General features: G+C 54.6%; 5 protein-coding genes across 5 annotated transcripts; 1 reads left to right on the top strand and 4 right to left on the bottom strand.

The window, feature by feature from the left end:
• Positions 1-186: 186 nt before the first annotated feature.
• BDY24DRAFT_121211 (uncharacterized protein) lies at positions 187-2220 on the bottom strand. Its single transcript, XM_076635941.1, has 2 exons — positions 2100-2220; positions 187-2028 (listed from the first exon to the last, which is right to left on the bottom strand). The coding sequence occupies exon 2, from the start codon at positions 2024-2026 to the stop codon at positions 416-418; it is 1611 nt and encodes a 536-aa protein (XP_076494942.1). The 5' UTR covers positions 2027-2028; positions 2100-2220; the 3' UTR covers positions 187-415.
• A 360-nt stretch (positions 2221-2580) lies between these two features.
• Positions 2581-4968, top strand: BDY24DRAFT_394819 (FAD-dependent oxidoreductase). Its single transcript, XM_076641228.1, has 12 exons — positions 2581-2627; positions 2773-2884; positions 2989-3004; positions 3125-3142; positions 3294-3337; positions 3447-3567; positions 3651-3682; positions 3778-4032; positions 4124-4179; positions 4269-4289; positions 4414-4551; positions 4651-4968. The coding sequence occupies exons 1-12, from the start codon at positions 2609-2611 to the stop codon at positions 4893-4895; spliced, it is 1077 nt and encodes a 358-aa protein (XP_076494943.1). The 5' UTR covers positions 2581-2608; the 3' UTR covers positions 4896-4968.
• On the bottom strand, positions 4956-6307 carry BDY24DRAFT_394829 (uncharacterized protein). The gene is made up of 2 exons (XM_076641229.1): positions 5714-6307; positions 4956-5631 (listed from the first exon to the last, which is right to left on the bottom strand). The coding sequence occupies exons 1-2, from the start codon at positions 5934-5936 to the stop codon at positions 5066-5068; spliced, it is 789 nt and encodes a 262-aa protein (XP_076494944.1). The 5' UTR covers positions 5937-6307; the 3' UTR covers positions 4956-5065.
• A 3758-nt stretch (positions 6308-10065) lies between these two features.
• Positions 10066-11398, bottom strand: RDS3 (U2 snRNP complex subunit RDS3). The gene is made up of 8 exons (XM_076641230.1): positions 11374-11398; positions 11289-11304; positions 11156-11188; positions 10973-11024; positions 10799-10887; positions 10542-10656; positions 10327-10335; positions 10066-10247 (listed from the first exon to the last, which is right to left on the bottom strand). Exons 1-8 carry the CDS (start codon positions 11374-11376, stop codon positions 10232-10234), a joined length of 333 nt encoding a protein of 110 aa, XP_076494945.1. The 5' UTR covers positions 11377-11398; the 3' UTR covers positions 10066-10231.
• Positions 11399-11505: 107 nt separating this feature from the next.
• On the bottom strand, positions 11506-16621 carry BDY24DRAFT_353297 (SNF2 family N-terminal domain-containing protein). Its single transcript, XM_076637754.1, has 24 exons — positions 16376-16621; positions 16098-16166; positions 15719-16003; positions 15443-15603; positions 15265-15312; positions 15176-15179; positions 15046-15100; positions 14907-14977; positions 14564-14826; positions 14450-14483; positions 14350-14363; positions 14220-14286; positions 14102-14149; positions 14013-14022; positions 13915-13936; positions 13253-13829; positions 13029-13172; positions 12805-12915; positions 12624-12713; positions 12400-12538; positions 12257-12328; positions 12069-12174; positions 11962-11976; positions 11506-11878 (listed from the first exon to the last, which is right to left on the bottom strand). The coding sequence occupies exons 1-24, from the start codon at positions 16526-16528 to the stop codon at positions 11695-11697; spliced, it is 2742 nt and encodes a 913-aa protein (XP_076494946.1). The 5' UTR covers positions 16529-16621; the 3' UTR covers positions 11506-11694.
• Between the last annotated feature and the right edge of the window lie 64 nt (positions 16622-16685).

A 16685-nucleotide genomic window follows, 5' to 3' on the forward strand; every position in this document is an offset into this window, starting at 1 on the left:
GCGTCCTCCTTCTCTTCTCCTTCCTCTATCCCTCCCCTTCTTATGTTTCGTGTTTCGATTAAAGATACCCCCTTTCGCGACGCTTTCGTTCTGCGGCCTCGAGAGAGGAAAGACGCGGGCCTTCTCGATCATGCGAGTTGGAAGTGAGCTCTTTGTTCAAATTTGCGGGCTCAGTGATTATGAGACGAAGCAGCGAAAGGAGGGCGAAGAGGGAAGGGAAGGAGAAGGCCTCGTCGGTCTCGTCACTTTTCCTCGCTCGACCGTCTCTCGCACTCGAAACCCAATTCAAAAGTAAAAGACGAGCCCAGCTAGTCGTATCGTTAAGGTCGTTATCGTACTATTCCAAACTTTCCTCAGCCCATCAACAACCAACGTCAAGTCTCCTCTCCCCTTCCCTCTCACCGTTTCCGCCACTTCAACTCGAGCTTGATCCCTGTTCCCCCAGCACTGGCCGCTTCTTCTCCTCGTCCTCCTTCTTCTCCTGAGCATCGACCACTCCCTCTCCCTCCCCAGCACCCATCCCCCTTTCCATCTCCATCTCCAACAACTCCATCCCTTCCTCCAACCCACCCACACTCGACGCTCCCCCGTCCCCGTCTCCTTCCTCCTCTTCCTCCTCCTCCTCCCGCACATCCTCCCAGATACCGCCCCCGCTACTCCAAGCCGAACTCGCATACCACGTCGTTCCTCCGCTCCCGCTCCCACTGCTCCCTCCGCTCGTACTGTTCTTATCCTCCGGCTCTTCCTCCTCGATGATCACTCCCAGGATCTTGATGATGCCCGAACCCAGAAGAGAGACTCGGACCCGCCAGGGATCGGGATCTTCTTCCTCTTCTGGGGAGGCGGCGCGTTTCTTGTTCTTCTTCTTCTTCGTGAGCGAGGATCTGGGTCTGCGTTTGGGCTTCTTTTTGACGGCGACGGCTGAGGAGGAAGCGGAGGTGGTAGAAGGAGAGGGAGAGGGAGGAGCGCGTGGTTTTCGGACGGGTTTGGGTTTGGCTGGGGAGGGTGGGAGAGGGATTTGGGTCGGATCCGAACGATCCTTGGGTGGTTTCCGACCTGATGAGCGGACGGGCGTGGGAGTCGATGGAGCCAGGATGATCGTGCGATCTTCTTCTTCGTCGTCGTCGTCGTCGGGAAGGGAAGGTGGTGGAGAGAGAGATGAGGAAGAGGATGGGGAGGAGTCGCGAGAGACGGTGGCTGTTGAGGCTGAGGAGAGGGAGGAATCCGAGGGGGCTGGCGAGAGGGAAGGTGATTTGGAGACGGAGGCCGAAGGAGGTTGGAGGAAAGGTTTCTTCCGTGGTGAGTTTGAGGAAGAGAGAGAGGTTGGTTTGGCGGGAGAGGAGTTGGAAGCAGATCGTTTCCGAGGGGAGGCTCGGACGACGGAGGGAGGAGGAGGAGGGGACGAGGAGGTTGAAGCTTGCTTGACCGGTGAACGAGCTGTTCGAAAGGCGGATGGTTTGACTGGAGAGGAGGTAGGAGTGGAAAAGGCTGGAAGCGGTTGAGTTGATCGTCTTGGGGAGGTTGCTCGATGAGTTGGAGGGGAGTTTGAAGGGGCGACGGAGGACGTGGAGGAGGAGGAGGAGGAGGAGGAGGAGGGGTTGTTGAGCTTGATGGGAGAACCGGTTGAGGACGTGACTTCGTCGAGGTATCGTTTCGGTGGAGCTCTGATCCTCCTGGGTCGTTCGTCGCTCGTCTCTGGAAGAGAACCCTCAGAAGGATCGACGGCAGAGAGCTCCTCGTCAAGCTCGATTCCGCTCGACCCAACCTCCTGGACCTTGACATCGTGCTCGTCCTCCGCCTCGTCCCCTTCGAGGGACTGTTTCCTGGAAGCGATGTTCCCCGTAGGTTGAGCTGCTGCGTATCCCCAGGAGTGACGAGGTTTGGATTTCTTGCGAGGGCGGGAGGTTGGATGAGGAGAGGAAGCCGAGGAGGAGGAGGAGGAGGACGAGGGTTGGGGAGGGTTCTGGTCGGACGAAGTAGAACTCGCTCGAGCTCGGGTAGCACGAGGAGAAGAAGTCGAAGACATGGCTAGAAGGAAGAAGGAGAAGATCGATATCAGCTGTGTGAAAGATCAGAGAAATCTGGTGCTGGATGCTCACTCTCGAGCTTGTTGAAGAGAAGAGGGAAGGAACGACGGAGGTGACCTTCGAAGGGGGGCGGGTCGTCCAGTCCAAGTTGGTCTTCTAGGGGTGGACAGAAGAGAGAAAATTATATTGTCAACAAGCACTCAAAGCCTAGATGCTCATCTTGAGATGGTTACGCACGAGAAAAGTAAGATGTTCTTTGCTAGCTCTGTTCGGGAGGTGTTGACAGTCGGAGGGAAGGAAGAGGAGAGCTCGTCGAAATGGACAAGGAGAGAGAGAGCGAAGAGTCGGGAGCTTCGGAGCGATTCAACTCGCAGATTTTCCTACAGATCTCTGGGACCAAAATCTACCTTGACATCTTCCTGATCTTGATCTCCAGAAAAACAACGCGATTTATATCTCCATGCCGTTCGTTTCGGCTAGCTTGAGCGCGGCCACCCAAACCCTTCTCTGACTCGTCGTTGGCCGGCAGCCAGCTCTGCTCCCTTCCCTCTAACCACATCTCCACCTCTTTCTCTGCAAGCATGCCCAAACACGTAGTCGGTTAGTCTACTCTCTCTGATCTTCACGTTCCCGCAAAACGATCTCTTGCTGCAGGCTCGAGCGCTTTCAGCCCAACGCTCTCGTCGTCCGAGTCGACCTCACTCTTTCTTCCTTCCTTTCTGCCCTTCTTTTCTCGTCCTCTTAGTCCTCGGATCTGGAGTCATCGGACTCACATCGGCTCTCGTACTCTCTCAGCGAGGCTACGACGTTACCATCGTCGCTAGAGACCACGTAACGGATCTGGATTCTCAAGGATTGTGAGGTTTCGTTTCCCGACCTCGTCCACTTCGACCCGCTGCCGTGACTTCGTTGCAGCAATCTCTCATGACTCGTTCTGACTCCTCGCTCTTGCTTCTCTTAGTGCGAGTCCTTGGGCTGTAAGTTTTCGTTTCTTCGTCTCACCCCCCTTCCTCTCAGGCTGGTTAGCCGAACGAGTCGAAGCACGAGCTCACCCTCTCCCAATCTCTCTTTTTCGGTCCGTTTATTCTTGATCGTAGGGAGCGAACTGGCATTCTGTGAGTCTTCAGACTTTGCACTCGTCTCAGCTCTCATCAAACATCCGTCCTCGAAACGTGAAGGATGCACTGAAACGATCTTATCTCATCTCCTCCCCTCCTGTCTCTTCCCGTCTCATTCCCTCTCCTCCCTCTACTCCCCTACGTTCAGTTCTGGGACAACCCTCGTACCAACGGCTGGGAGACCGTCACGTAGTCCGTCCAGCCCTCTCCTCTTCCCTTCTTCCTTCCTTTCCAAGTTCGGCCCTCCCTCCGACGAAACTCGAGCTCACCCTCGCTTCCTTTTTTCTTTCCTTTCTTGCAGCAGGAAGCTCAAGTCTCTCATCCCTACGGGAATGGTCATGCAGCTCCCTTCGAAACGATACTACTTGTACGATGCCGCGGAGGAAATCGATAAGTGCTGGTACAAGGATCTCGTCGACGACGTGAGTTCGAACGTCCAACGTCTTTCTTCTCCCCGTCTCGCAAACCACGGAACTCGACTGACCGGTTTTTGATTTTTATCCAGTTCAAACCCATCCCCAAATCCGAGCTCCCAGAGTAAGCACTCCCTCCCAGCATCCCTCCGCGTCTGCTTCCAAACCGAAACCGACGCGTCCCTCTCTTCCTTCTTCCTTTCGTTTTCTCCCCTTCAGCGGCATCGCCTCCGGAGTCTCTATGACCATTCTCTCCCTCGCACCACCTCTCTACCTCCCCTACCTTCAAAACCTCCTCCTCAACTCCAAAGCTCCTCACGGCAAAGTCACCTTCGTTCGCCAAAAGGTCGAGTCTCTCGAGCAGGCGGCAGGACTGGCGACGGGAGGTGTGCAGGTCGAGTGCGTGGTGAACGCGACGGGGTTGGGAGCGAAGAGCCTGGGTGGGTGTATGGATGAGCTGGTGGAGCCTATTCGGTGAGTTTGGAGGAGGGACGAGAGGGAGAGCGGGAAGAGGAGGAGAGAAGAAGCTGATCCGTTTTGTGGGTTTGTGGTTTGATGTACTTAGGGGTCAAGTTTGCCTCGTTCGTGCTCCTCATGTTAGGACCGACATGGGAGTTGGAGGTGAGCTTTCTTCGTTTTTTTTTTCTTCGAGCTTCGTCGCGTCGCTCGACGTCTCGTTTTCTGACTCTGCCCCTTTTCTCGTTCCAAAGGATACACCGATGGATCTTGCTGTGAGTAATTAAAACTCGTCTTCACTCCTTTCCTACCGCCCAGTACTCTCTCGGAGCTCGAGGGGTTGAAGACAGAACCTGACGCGTCGTCCCTCCTCCCTTTCTTCGCTCTCTTTCCTCGCAGATATCATCCCTCGACCCGATGGAAACTGCGTTCTCGGAGGCTGCCAAGAAGTCGGATCCTGGGATCTCTCCGTTCATCCCGATCGAACCGAGAAGATCCTCAAACGTGCCTACAAGATCTGCCCCGAACTGAGCCACGGTTCGTCTGCGTCTCTTCCCCTCTCTCTTTCGCCCCTTCCTTCGCCCCCCAGCTCATTTTTCCCCTTCTTCTTCTTCCTTCTCTTTCCTTGTCTTCTAGGCCAAGGCTGGGAGAAAATTCCCGTCCTGAAGCACAACGTTGGTCTTCGCCCTTCTCGTAAAGGAGGACCTCGTCTCGAACGACAGGGCGACTTCCAAATCGAGGGAGGCAAGAGGTCGATCTCCGTCGTTCACGCCTACGGGATCGGACCTGCGGGATATCAGTCCTCGTATGGGATGGCGGAGAACGTGGCGAACCTTGTGGATGAGCATTTCGGGGAGAAGGGGAGGGGGTCGAAGCTTTAGATCAGACTCATGTTTTTCGTTCGTCCTTTGTTCGTTTCAGTTCATTACTATTGAAATCTACTTGAACATTGTGCTGCCGTCATCGTAGGACCCAAAAGGAAAGAGAAGAGGAGAGAGAAGGAAACACAACAATCGAAAGTCGCGTCGTCGTTTTCTTTCGTCCAACTCGATCAAAACCTGGCATCTCCACCACCGCCAGCCCCTCCTGCTCCTCCTCCCAGCCCTCCGCCTGCAACATCTCCGTCGAATCCCAGCCCCATCCAAGAATACCCCTCAGTGTTGCCCAGTCCCGCCCACAGATCTTCCTCGTTGACGACGGTCTCGTAACTGAACTCGAGCGCGCCTTGTGCTGGCGGTTGAAGCTGCTGCTGGTGATGTTGAAGATACTGCAGGTTTGGCTGATTAGGCTGGTGGTGTTGAAAGTTCTGAAGAGGGTGTTGGAGTTGGGAAGGGACGTTGCTTTGAGAGAGGGCGAAGGGGAGAGGGAAGGGTTGCGAAGAGGAGGAGGAAGGAAGACCGGAGTGTTGCTGAGGTTGAGACGAGGGATGAGGGTTGTGGTACATGTTGGGGATAGGGAACGCTCCGGAGGGTGAAGCAGTCGAGGAGGAAGGGGAGTGGCCGTAGGGTTGAGGTGGGGAGAGGTGCTGGTTGGTGTGGTTGGGAGAAGGGTTGAGGTAGACGTTGAGAGGGTGTTGGCGTTGATTCGCAGACGAGCTGGAGACCGGAGAGGGTTGATCTGTGAAGAGAATTTTATAAAGGGGAAAGGATCAGTAAGGACGGAGGGACGGAGGGCGCTAAAGGGAAGACTCAATGCTCACGCGTTTGGGCTCCGTTTCTCTGATGACTCGAAGGTCTCGATTCCATTTCCGACGGACGTGAACCAGCACCTCCATTCGCTCCTCCCGACCTTCCTCCTCCTGCTCCTCCTCCTCCAGAAGCCCCGCTCGCGGTCGAAGCTCCGGGAACCACAGCCAGCAAGATCTCCGCCGTCGAGCTCTTCCTCATTCCGTCCCAGATCAACCCGCTCAACTCCTTCCACATCGTCCCAACTTCAGGCACCAGCTTCGCAACGCTCGGGCAGAGCGTGAGAGCCTTCGCTAGAGCTCGTTCGGAGACCTCCCAGGACGTTGGCGCTCGTTGGAGGGAGATGAGGACGGTGAGGTATTGTCGAAGGAGACTTGCTGATCGGACGAGGAGAGGGCAAGGAGTTCCGGAAGGAGAGTAGGTTGAGACTCGTTTCGAAGCGAGGAGGGATCGAATGAGGAGGGAGAGGGTGTTGGAGAGGTGGTAGGGCGTGTCTGAAAGAAGGAAGAAGGGGAAGTAGAACGGTGATCAGCGAAAAGTCCACACAGAGTCAGAGGAAAGAAGAGAGCCGATGATAGAACTCACAGCTGAACCAGAACGCGTCGGAAAGATCCAAAGGACTCAAGGCCTCGACGAACCGAACCACAGACGAGACGATGTCGAGACTCGAATCGATGGCGGCCTTGACCTCCCTCAGCCCGCTCTGATCCTCCGGGTCAAACAGTTCTAGCGTGAGTCGTCCGAGGACGATCGTGATTCCGAGGTACGAGAGTTGCATCGACTCTGAGCAAGCAGAAGAAAATAAGAGGGCGAGAACGGGTCAGACGACGAGAAAACCGACGCGTCTAAAGAGAGAAAGAGAGGCTCACTGATTCCCGTCGCAACGGCCTTCCCCTGCATCACGCTCATCCTCAACGAATCCTTCAACCCTCTCTCGAACCTATCCAGATCTGCTCCGAAGCTCTCGATCAACCTCAGCCTCGTCGTCCTCCCCGCCTTCCAACCAGCTCTCCTCGCACCTCCCACTCCCGCTGCGTTCTGAGCCTTGACGGTGAAGAACTCTTGAAGAATGGCCTCGAGGATCATCGAGAGCTCGGTGAGAGCGATGAAGGAGGATGCCGAGTCGATCGCGTCTTGGGTGAGGGGTTGGTAGCGAGAGGAGGAGGAGTTGTTGGTATGCTGGGAGGCGGTGGGAGACTGTTGGAGAGCGAGCTGATGGGAGACGGGAGTTGAGGTGGGAGTAGTGCTGGAGGGAGGTGGTCCGATGGAGGGGTCGAAGTCCTCGATGGAGAGAATAGGAACGTCCCAGTCCTCGGCGTGGATGTGACAGGGACGTCCTTGGTAGAGCGAGATCCTGGAAGAGCGACGAGAGGAAGATGTTAGATGACGTCGTCGTCGGAAGCGTAGAGGTAGAGAAGGGACCGAACCATTTGTCGAGGACCACGAGTGTCCACCAGAGTCTCTTCCGCAGACTCCTCTCCCACTTGGGAAGATTCCAGTGAGAGCAATCCAGGTGAAGTCCAAGAAGTTGAGCGGCTCCGATAGCTCGAGCGAGAGCCTGTTGGATGGAAGGGAACGATCAGCCTCGGGATTCGAAGCGTAGAAAAGGAGAAGGAGGAGCGGGAGACGAGACTGACGATTCCGTTCCCACCAGGATTTTTGTCCGGGCGAGACGATAAATCGAGCACCGTCAGTTGGAGCGTCTGAAGTCTCGGCTGAAGAAACTCGCTGGTGAGAGTCCCGTAGACCTCAGGCCAAATGGATGAGTGAAGGTGTCGGAGAGATCTGAGCGACGAGGTTCGAAGGAGGAGGTCAGCTCGAAAGAAGACGTCCAGGCAGAAGAGACAGCGATAGAACTCACGGACGATACATGACCGTATGAGCGAGAATACCAGTGAGAACGGTCGAAGGGTAGTTGAGAGACGTAGGAGGTTCCGTATCGAGGAGGTGTCGAAGTCGATTGAGGTTGAGGATTGGAAGAGCGGGAAGGGTGTTTTCGAAGAACCTGCGACGAAGAAACAAGCACGGATCAAGATCAGCGATGTTCCCTTCTTCTGAATATGGTCAACGGAGACGACTTCGGAAGCGCAAAAAGAAGAGGGAACAGAAAGAGAAAAAGACGCGTCGTCCCTCTGAACTCACATCGTCAAGAGCTGTTGAGGCCAGTCCCCACCCGCACCATTCCCAGATCCACCACCCAGCAACTGCAGAGCTCTCTCCAAGCCAGCTCTCGGCCTCGCATTCTCTCCCATCTTCCCATATACCAAACTCGGCGTCTGGACGAAGAAGACTCGATTCGACGATCCTCCAGCGACCTCTCGAACGCGATTGGAAAGGAGGGAGGGATCCTCGGCTGCTGAGGAGGAGGAGAAGTGAGGTTCGGAGAGATCTTGACGAGAGGAATCGAGAGTTGGATTGGAAAGGTCGTTGTCTTCGGAGGAGGATTCCTGGAAGGGGAGGGAAGAGAGGAAAGAACGCTCAGTTTGAACTGTCGCCTTCCTTTTCTTGTCCTTGCAAGACTACTCACATGATCCGAATCTGCAAAGCTCCTCTGCTGCCCATGCCCTCCCAGACCTCCACTGTTCTCGTCATCGTCCTCAACGCCTCGAGCCGTCGACCGCTCGCTGTCGTCGTAGAAAGGTCCGACTCGAACTCGGTGTAAAATCGTCGTCAAAGGACCCATTCCCAACGAACTCGCTCCTCGTTGACGTTGCTGCTGTTGAAGATCGACTCCTCCATCCGAAGACGATGTCTGGAAAAAGCAGGAAGCGGAAGAAAGCGAGTCTCAGTCAGCTTCGCGTTCGAGAGAAGCGTGGGTCGAGTTCGACGGACGCGAGCGGGTAGGAGCCGACGCCGGACGAAAGACTCACCCTGTTGAGCAGAGATATCGACCCAGGACTCTTCGTCTCGTTACTCGACACACTCCCACCTCCAACTACAGCTCCGAATGAGTTCTTCAGATGATCCAGAGCCATCGTCCTCGGGCCAGGTCCAGCTACTCCGTTCATCGGCGTGTCCTCCTCCCTCTCCTGATGATGCTGCTGCTGCTGAGGAGGAATTGGGAGCTGCTGCTGTTGATATTCGACCTTGGGCTGTTTGAGTTTACTGCTAGATTTGGGCTGCTTCGGCGGCGGAGCTTCCCCTTCCCTCCTCTTCCTCTTGTTGGGCGGCTCGAGAAAGGTGCAGAGTTGATTCATGGCTCGGCAGGCGACGCAGGGTTCTCCGATAGTTTGAAAGCATCGTCGCTTGGCGGTTCGACCTGTTCAGGGCAAGGTAAAGAAAAGAGAAGTCAGCAAGGCAGAGGAGGGAAGGGGGGTCGAGATCGATTGATTGGTTTGATTGAGATGAAAGGCAGCTCCGACCTGAGCTTGTCTCGGCTTGTATATATCCCAGAGCTGACGAGGAACTCTTTGTACAAGCTGAGAAAAAGCAGAGGCCGAAGAGAAAAGGAACAGAGGGAAGGAGAGACAGAAGGACGGGTCGAGGAGGAAGGGAAGACGAAAGCTCAAAGGAAGGCCCCGGAGAAACCTTCGTTCGACCTCCCTCCCCGAGCACTCGTTCCTCCCTACTCTCAATTATCAGAGTACGCCCTCGCTGAGATGAGTTGAAAGAAGGTTCTCGATGGGAAGGGGAGGAAGTGAAAAGCTTGAGCTCGACGACGGTTGACCTTCCCTTCCTTCCTTCCCTCCCCCCTCCCAAGCTCACTCCTTCCTCCCCGTTCCCTCCTGTACCTCCCAGATTCCCCAGTATCCTAGCTCTTCCCCATCTCCACACTCGTACATGATTAAAGAGCTGCTTCCACTCACAAGAATCACAAGGCCGCTCCTTTCGACTTCGAGCCTGCCGCTCTGGGGGACCAGCGGGATCCGGCTCCTGATAGAGGCTGAGCGACTGAGAAGGACCTCCTGAACTACTGTTCTGATGCGTATTGGGATGTTGCGAGCTGGAGGGAGGAGGTTGAGCCATCTCTGAACAGGAATGAAGGGAAGAGATGGCGGTTTGAAGGTCAGGAGGGGATTGGCTCCGAGTCGAGCTCATCCTTTCGATCTGGCTGTGCGCCGATATCAGCCGGGGAGACATATGAGGAGATGAGGAAAGCTGGTATTTCAGCCCAGAGCCGTCTAGAGACGAGCAGTTTCAGAAGTCTGGCTCACTCGGAGGATTTTCATGGGCAGGAAAGACTAGAAACGGGAGGGGGTCGACTTCTTGGACGTGCCTTGTTTTCCTCCTATTCCTGCTTCACCCCCAGCTCGAACCGATTTAGATTGAACAGTTACTGAAGCGTACCAGAGGGCTCCATATACCAGGGCGGCTGGATCCGAAATCTCTCTGGCTCACTCTGCAGGATCTACGCAACACGACGTGATTTAGAAACGGAACATCCATCAAATATCCTACATCGAGCCGAGCATTTTGGTTTAAGGGTATAAGTGTGAGGCGAGGATCCTCCTCCTGAGAGAGTCGTCCTCGAGAAGTCGGCATCCGGCGAAGAGGAGAGAACGAGGGGAGGGAAGGAGGACGTGACGAGGTGTTCAACCCTTTTTGAACCTGAAGAACGCACAAATGAAGAAGGCAACGTCAGCCACGGCTGGGAGAGAGTGTTCAGGCGAGCGTTAGAGGTGCTTACCCGAGTTTCCTACGAGAAGGAAAACGAGGAGGAGGAAGGAAAGGAAGGAAGGGCGAAAGGTCAGCTTCGATTCTCAAACGAAGAGAGCTCGTACAAGCTCGATAGAGCCATCACCTCCTCCAAGATGGATCTGGCACCCTCTACCCTGCTGATACATCCATCCCGGCCTCCTAGAGAAGCCCACTCGAGCCAAGAAAGCAAGAAAGAGAACTCACTTCCGTTCATAGAAGAGATCCGTCCTCGAAGCTCCCAGATTAACAATCTTAGGGCACCCATCCCGATCCTTCTCTAGACGAGTACACTCCGTACAGTAGTATGCATCCGAGATACCTGTATACGAGCAAAACAAGGACGAAAAGAAGTCAACTTCGTTGCAGCGTCGTCCTCGAGGGAAGGGAAGGAGAAGCGAGCTCTGTCTCTCTCTCTCCCCGTCCTTCCTTCTCCACCACCCTTCACAAGCAACCAAACTCACCTGGGGATCCACAGATGATACACCTCCCACCGTAGGTTCCAAAATTGCAATCGTCGCAGGTTCGAACGAGAGTTGCTGGACGAACGTAGCTGAACAGAGGGAAGGAAGGGTTCTATCAGCGACCGAGCTCACGCCTCCGTCTGCAGGTGAAAGAAGGAGAGTTTGAGGGCTCACGAATCACAGATGGGGCACTTTCCATCGCACTTCTCGCACAATCGACCGATGGCTGTTGCGGGGGAAACAAGGGGAGAGAGAGAGAAGGAAGGAGGGGTGGTGGTGGAGGGCGAGGTAAGCTTTCGTTCTTCTTCCTTCTCGTTCTCAGGGTTGAAGTGCAGATGGGTTGGAATGCATACGTACCGATACCCGGTTGCCGACGGCACATGATAAGATCTACGAAACATACACAAGAAGAGAAGGGAGGGAGGATGTCAGCTTCGAAGCGAAGGAAGGGAAGGAGCGAACCTCTTTGGATCTCGTTTGCTAGACTCACCGGGGTGATGCTTGGACTGTAGAAACGAGAGCAACAGAGGGTCAGTATCGAGCTGCTGAGAAAGGAAACAGAGAGGGCAACGTACCATGACTGAGAAAGTGAGAGGATGGACGTCGAGAGAAGGAAGGAGGCTCGGGCGGTCGAGCTTCGAGCTTCAAGCTTCAAGCTTCGAAGTCGAGCTCGTCGTGAAGGGGATCTTTCTCGTTCAAACGCGTATTATGGTCGTAAAGGTGTCGCATGTAAGAGAGTGGAAAGAGAGTATTAAGAACGAGAGACAAAGAGAGAAACAGAAGGACCTAAAAAGGATAGAAACCAAAGAGAAAGACATCGACTCGACACGTCGTCCTCGCCCACCTATCCTATCCCGAAACCCAGAAGAAGCAAGAAAAAGCTGACACCAAACCCCCTACTGCTTCATCCTAGCAAGACCGTCGTTGACGTCGTCGCGAGCATTCTCGAACACGGTGAACGTTGTGCCCGCGTTCTTTGACGAGGAAGCCGCCGTCTCGTCCTTCTCGGAGGATTTCCAGCCAGTGTTTCGAGCGAACGCGGCGGGAGATCGGTCGAGGAGGGTTTCGAGGTCTTCGTCGCTGTGTGAAGGAAGAAAGAAAGGGAAGGTCAGATCGTTGGAACGAGGAAGACGAGGCGAGGCGAGACGAGAGACGAGACGAACCTGATGATCTTGTCGCTGTGAGAAAGAAAGGAAGACCGAAGAGAAAAGAAGGGTCAGCAAGGTCCACCTTGAAGATGAGAACAAGGACGAAAAGACTCGAGACGAACCCTGAATCGACGAGCATGATCTTTTCTCCCTCAAGTCGAAGGAGGTTGGCGGCTTCCTCGAGCGCACTGAGCTTCTTCTCCTTGGCTCCGTCTCCTTTGAACTTGCCTGGTGAGAGAAAAGTAAGGAACCAGGGAAGTCAGTGAGACGTTAGGGACAACGTCGCGTCGAGTCGAGAGAGAAGACGAACCGTCGGCGATGACCAAAGCCTCCAGCTTTCTCTTCGCTCCAGCTCGTTGAAGGATCTTATCCTCGATGGTGTCTATTCGCAGAAGAAGAAGACGTCAGCACGAGCCTATCTCGAGAAGGTTTGAAGAGAAGGGAAGGACTCACAAGCGGTGACCAGTCGGAAAACAAGAACGGGTCTCGTCTGTCCGATTCGATGAGCTCGGTCCATGGCCTGAAGATCGGCCTGAGGGTTCCAATCCGAATCGAAGAAGATGACGGTATCGGCAGCGACGAGGTTGATTCCCTAATGAAACGAAGGAAGGCGATTTAGTCAAATCGTCGAGACGCGTCGAATGAACGAACAAGAACGAAGCAGAAACGAGACTCACGAGTCCTCCAGCTCGAGTACTGAGCAGGAACAATCTGCAGACTCCGTCCTCCTCTCCTCCAGAGTTGAACTCGGCCATTTGAAGTCGTCGCTGCGAAGAGAGAAAGAGCAAGAACGGGAAAGGGGTTGAGAGTCAGGACGAGGTCGAAAGAGGGAGAAGCGCCTCGTGCCGTTGTACTGACACGATCCTGGGGAGTACTTCCGTCGATTCGGCAGATCTTAATCTTCTTGTACTCGGTCGCCCAATCTTCGATGATGTCGAGCATGGAGGTGAACTGGGAGAAGAGGAGGACCTGAGAGAGAAGAACAAGAGGGGAAGAAACGTGTCAGCGGACGAAGAGACAAAGAGACAGTTGTAGAGGAAGAGTAACCTTCGATTGAGAAGGCGAGAATGAACTGAACGAACCTTGTGACCAGTTCGGAAGAGCTCGTCGAGGAGTCGGTTGAGGAGAAGCATCTTTCCCGACGCGTTGACGAGGTCCATGTTGATGATTTCAGTTCCTGTGAGAGGGTCGATAGGCCAGTCGAAAAGGAAGGGGTGGGAGGCGACCTGAGGATAAGAAGGAGAAAAGTGAGTGAGCGCACGTCGATCGAAACGAACCTCGGAACGAAAGAAGACGAGAGACGGACCTTTCGAAGCTGCATGACGACGTTTTGAAGGTGCATGTTGTTGACAGCCTTACGAGCAGCCTTGTCCTTGAAATCCCTACCAGCTTGGAACGAAGCGTCGAGCGAGCTTTGAGCGTCCTGGTTGAGGTAGTCGTCCTCGAGCTTGTCGAAGTACTTGTCGTCGTTCTCCTCGACGGCGTAGTTCTTCCTCTCCCTCTTCCTCAACGCAAGCCTCCCAACTCCCTGCTCGACAGCGACGACCTCAGGTTCCTCGACAGTCGGTGTAGCAGCCTGCTCGTCGGCTTCGGCCGCGTCCAGTCCGTCGACTCCTCCTCCGATCTTCTTCTCGATGAGGTAGTTTCGGAGAGTCCTGTTGACGACGTTCTCGTAGAGTTCCTTCTGAGCAACGGTGATGGGAGCGTGGAGGAGGTACTCCTTCTTCGGAGGGAGAGACTTTTCGACGTCGACCTTGAGTCGTCGAAGGAGGAAGGGTTTGAGAATGGCGTGGAGACGGGCGACGATTCCTGACGACTCTCCCGAGGAGAGGAGAGCCGTAGCTGCTCCTGGATCGGCCTTGATGCTGGTGTCGAGATCAAACCTGTGAGACGAAGGCAAATAAAGTCTTGGTAAGCTAGGAGAAGGCAGCAACAGCGACGACGCGTCGGGAAGAGGAGGGAACCCACCACTGCTGGAACGACTCGAGATCTGATCGAGAAGAGAGAAACGAGCATCAAAGGTCAGTGCATGATAGACAGAGAAACTGGTGGCAACGTAAGCTCACCGTCGAAGATCTGGAAAGAAAGACGAGAGGGGATCAGCGGTCGGTTCGAGAGAAGGGAAGCAAGACGCGACTGAACGACGACGACTCACATCGGGCAGAATGAAGTTGAGAAGAGACCAGAGTTCCGAGAGGTTGTTCTGTGAAAGTAAGGAAGAGGACGAGTTAGTCGAGGTATCTTGGAGAGGAGCTGATGTGAGAGGGACGAACGTGGAGAGGAGTTCCAGTCAAGATCAATCGGTTGGCGGAAGAGTAGCTCTTGAGCTCTCGGATCAATCTGAGAATCGAGAGCAAGGGTCAGTTCAGTCATTGACGATGTGGAATCGATCGTGGCACTCACTTGCAATCCATGTTCTGCGATACAGAAAAAAAGGAAACGAGGTCAGCAGGGAAGACCAAGGCACGTCGAGTGAAGCCGAGATTACGAGACGAAGACGAACCTTAAGCCTGTGGCCCTCGTCGACGATGATGTACCTACGAGAAGAAAGAAGGAACGAGAGGTCAGCGGAGACGACGCGTCGAAGGAGGTCGAAACGAGCGAGATGAAGACTCACTTCCACTTGAGACCTCTGAGCATAGGCGCGTCCTTCATGGCGATCTCGTACGAAGTAATGACGATGGGGAAGGTTTCCATGGTGTTCTGGACAGCCTTCGTGAGGTTGAGCGCATCCCTCTTCTGCTTCTTCGTGACGAGCTTGACCTTCGTCCCTTGTCCGAGCGTTCCATGTTCGCCGTCTGCGTCCGAAGGGTTGGTAAGTCGAGTTCGTCGAATCTCTTGTCGTTCCATTGGCGTTCCGTGGTACTGAAGGACAGGGATCTGAGAAGGTGAGAACGACGCGGTGAGTTCGAGTTGAAGAGCTTGAGAAGAGCCAACGACGCGACGAGCTCGGTACGTACTCCAGGAGCGAATCTCTCGAACTCAGAGCTCCAGTTGTGAAGGACCGAGAGAGGGCAGACGACCATGAACGCTAAGGGAGGTGCGAAAAGAGGGTCAGGCCAAGCTCGAGGAGGCGAAAGAAAGCAAAAGAAGACTCACGTCCCCAGACTCCCTTCGACTTGAGGTGAGCGAAGAACGAAATGGTTTGAAGAGTCTGGAAAAAAAAAGAAGGAGGGGTGATTAGTTTCAAGTGCGAGAGGGTAACGAAGAGGAATGAGTAGATGCTCACCTTTCTGCGAACACGGAAGGAAGCGAGGGAGGAAAACAGACGCGTCAGTTCCGCTCCAGCTTCACGGCCACGAGGATATATGCACTTACCCAAGCCCCATCTCGTCGGCGAGGATACCGTTGAGCCCATTCTCGTAGCTGTCGGGTAATCGCAAAAGACAAAACGAAGTCAGCTCGTGGCACGTTCGAGCGGGAGGAAGAAAACGGCGAGCTTTCGAGCTCGATAGCTCCTTCCAAAATCGACGGGAGGTGGAGAATCAAAACTCACAGAGAAACCATCCACTGAAGCCCTTGAAGCTGGTAGTCTCGCATCGTCGCTCCAGTGATCAAGGAAGGTTGTTCTCCGTCCGCAACGACCTCAATGGTCTGTTTGGTCGTCGTCTCGGTCGTAGCAGCGGCTCCTTTCGTCCTCTTTGAGGTCTCCTCCTCCTGGATAAAGGCGAAGAACACCGAAGAGGTCTGTCAGCGCCAACCTTCGAGACTCAGAAAGGGAAGGAAACAAGAGGGAGGGCGAAAGAAAGAAGGGAACGGTCGAGAAACTCACCTCCACCTCCTCGACATGATCCGCCTTCCTCTTCGGCTGATTCCTAGTCAAAAGAGGCACCGTCTTCTTCGTAGCCTTGCTCCCCGTCGACGACGATCCTTCTCCAGCAGTAGCGGCGGCAGCAGCGTCTCCTCGTCTTGTCGAAACCTTGACTTCCGAGGACTCTCCTCCTCCTCCAGCCGCGAGCTCGAGCTCTTTGGCTTCCTTGTTGGACTTTCGAACGGCGAGTCGAGCTTCCGCTTTGACTTTTTCTTCTCGTTGACGTTCCATCTTCTCCGTGAGAATCTACTCAGGCCAGAAAGAAATCAAGAAAAGAGGGTGAGCTGGGGGCAAAGGAGGGAGGGAAGGGAAGGGAACGAGGGAAGGACGGCGAGCTGACCTTTGAGTAGACTGAGGACTGCTCCAGCAGGAACTCGAGTCGGGAAAGTCGGCTTTCTTTGCTGACAGGCTAGGTCCACAACGAAACCAACGGTGCGCCACAACAAAACATACAAAAGTCAGCGATCTCTCGAAAACAAAGAGAGAAGAAAGAGAGCGTAGAGTGAAGCTCAACGAAATCGCGTCCCTTCCCTTCCTCCCTTCCCGCCCTTCTTCCTCCTCGCCCCCAAACCCAGATCGACACCCTCCCCTTCTCCCTAGAAGATAGCTCAGACTCACCTCTTCCTTGAGGACCTCGTTTGCATCGTCCATCTCTTCCGCATAAGGGAGCTGAGCTTCTCCTGCTGCTCCTCCGTCCGTGGGAGTGGTGGGTTCCGTGTCGGTAAAGAGCGAGGGAGCAGCAGTGTTCGAGAGGGCGGGAGTGGAAGTCATGGTGATGAGACGACTTGATTGGGGATGTAGAAGGGTCCAAGAAACCAAGAAAGGAGAAGCCGAAGCGAGGGAAGGGAGGGTGAGCGTTTGGTGGGAAGGGAAGGGAGGGTCAGTGTGGAGTCAAGTTCCCTCACGCAGTTGATAAGAAGGAAAAAAG

This window comes from Mrakia frigida (genome assembly GCF_051309035.1).
Source record: "Mrakia frigida strain ATCC 22029 unplaced genomic scaffold BDY24scaffold_23, whole genome shotgun sequence".
Taxonomy (NCBI): Eukaryota; Fungi; Basidiomycota; class Tremellomycetes; order Cystofilobasidiales; family Mrakiaceae; genus Mrakia; species Mrakia frigida.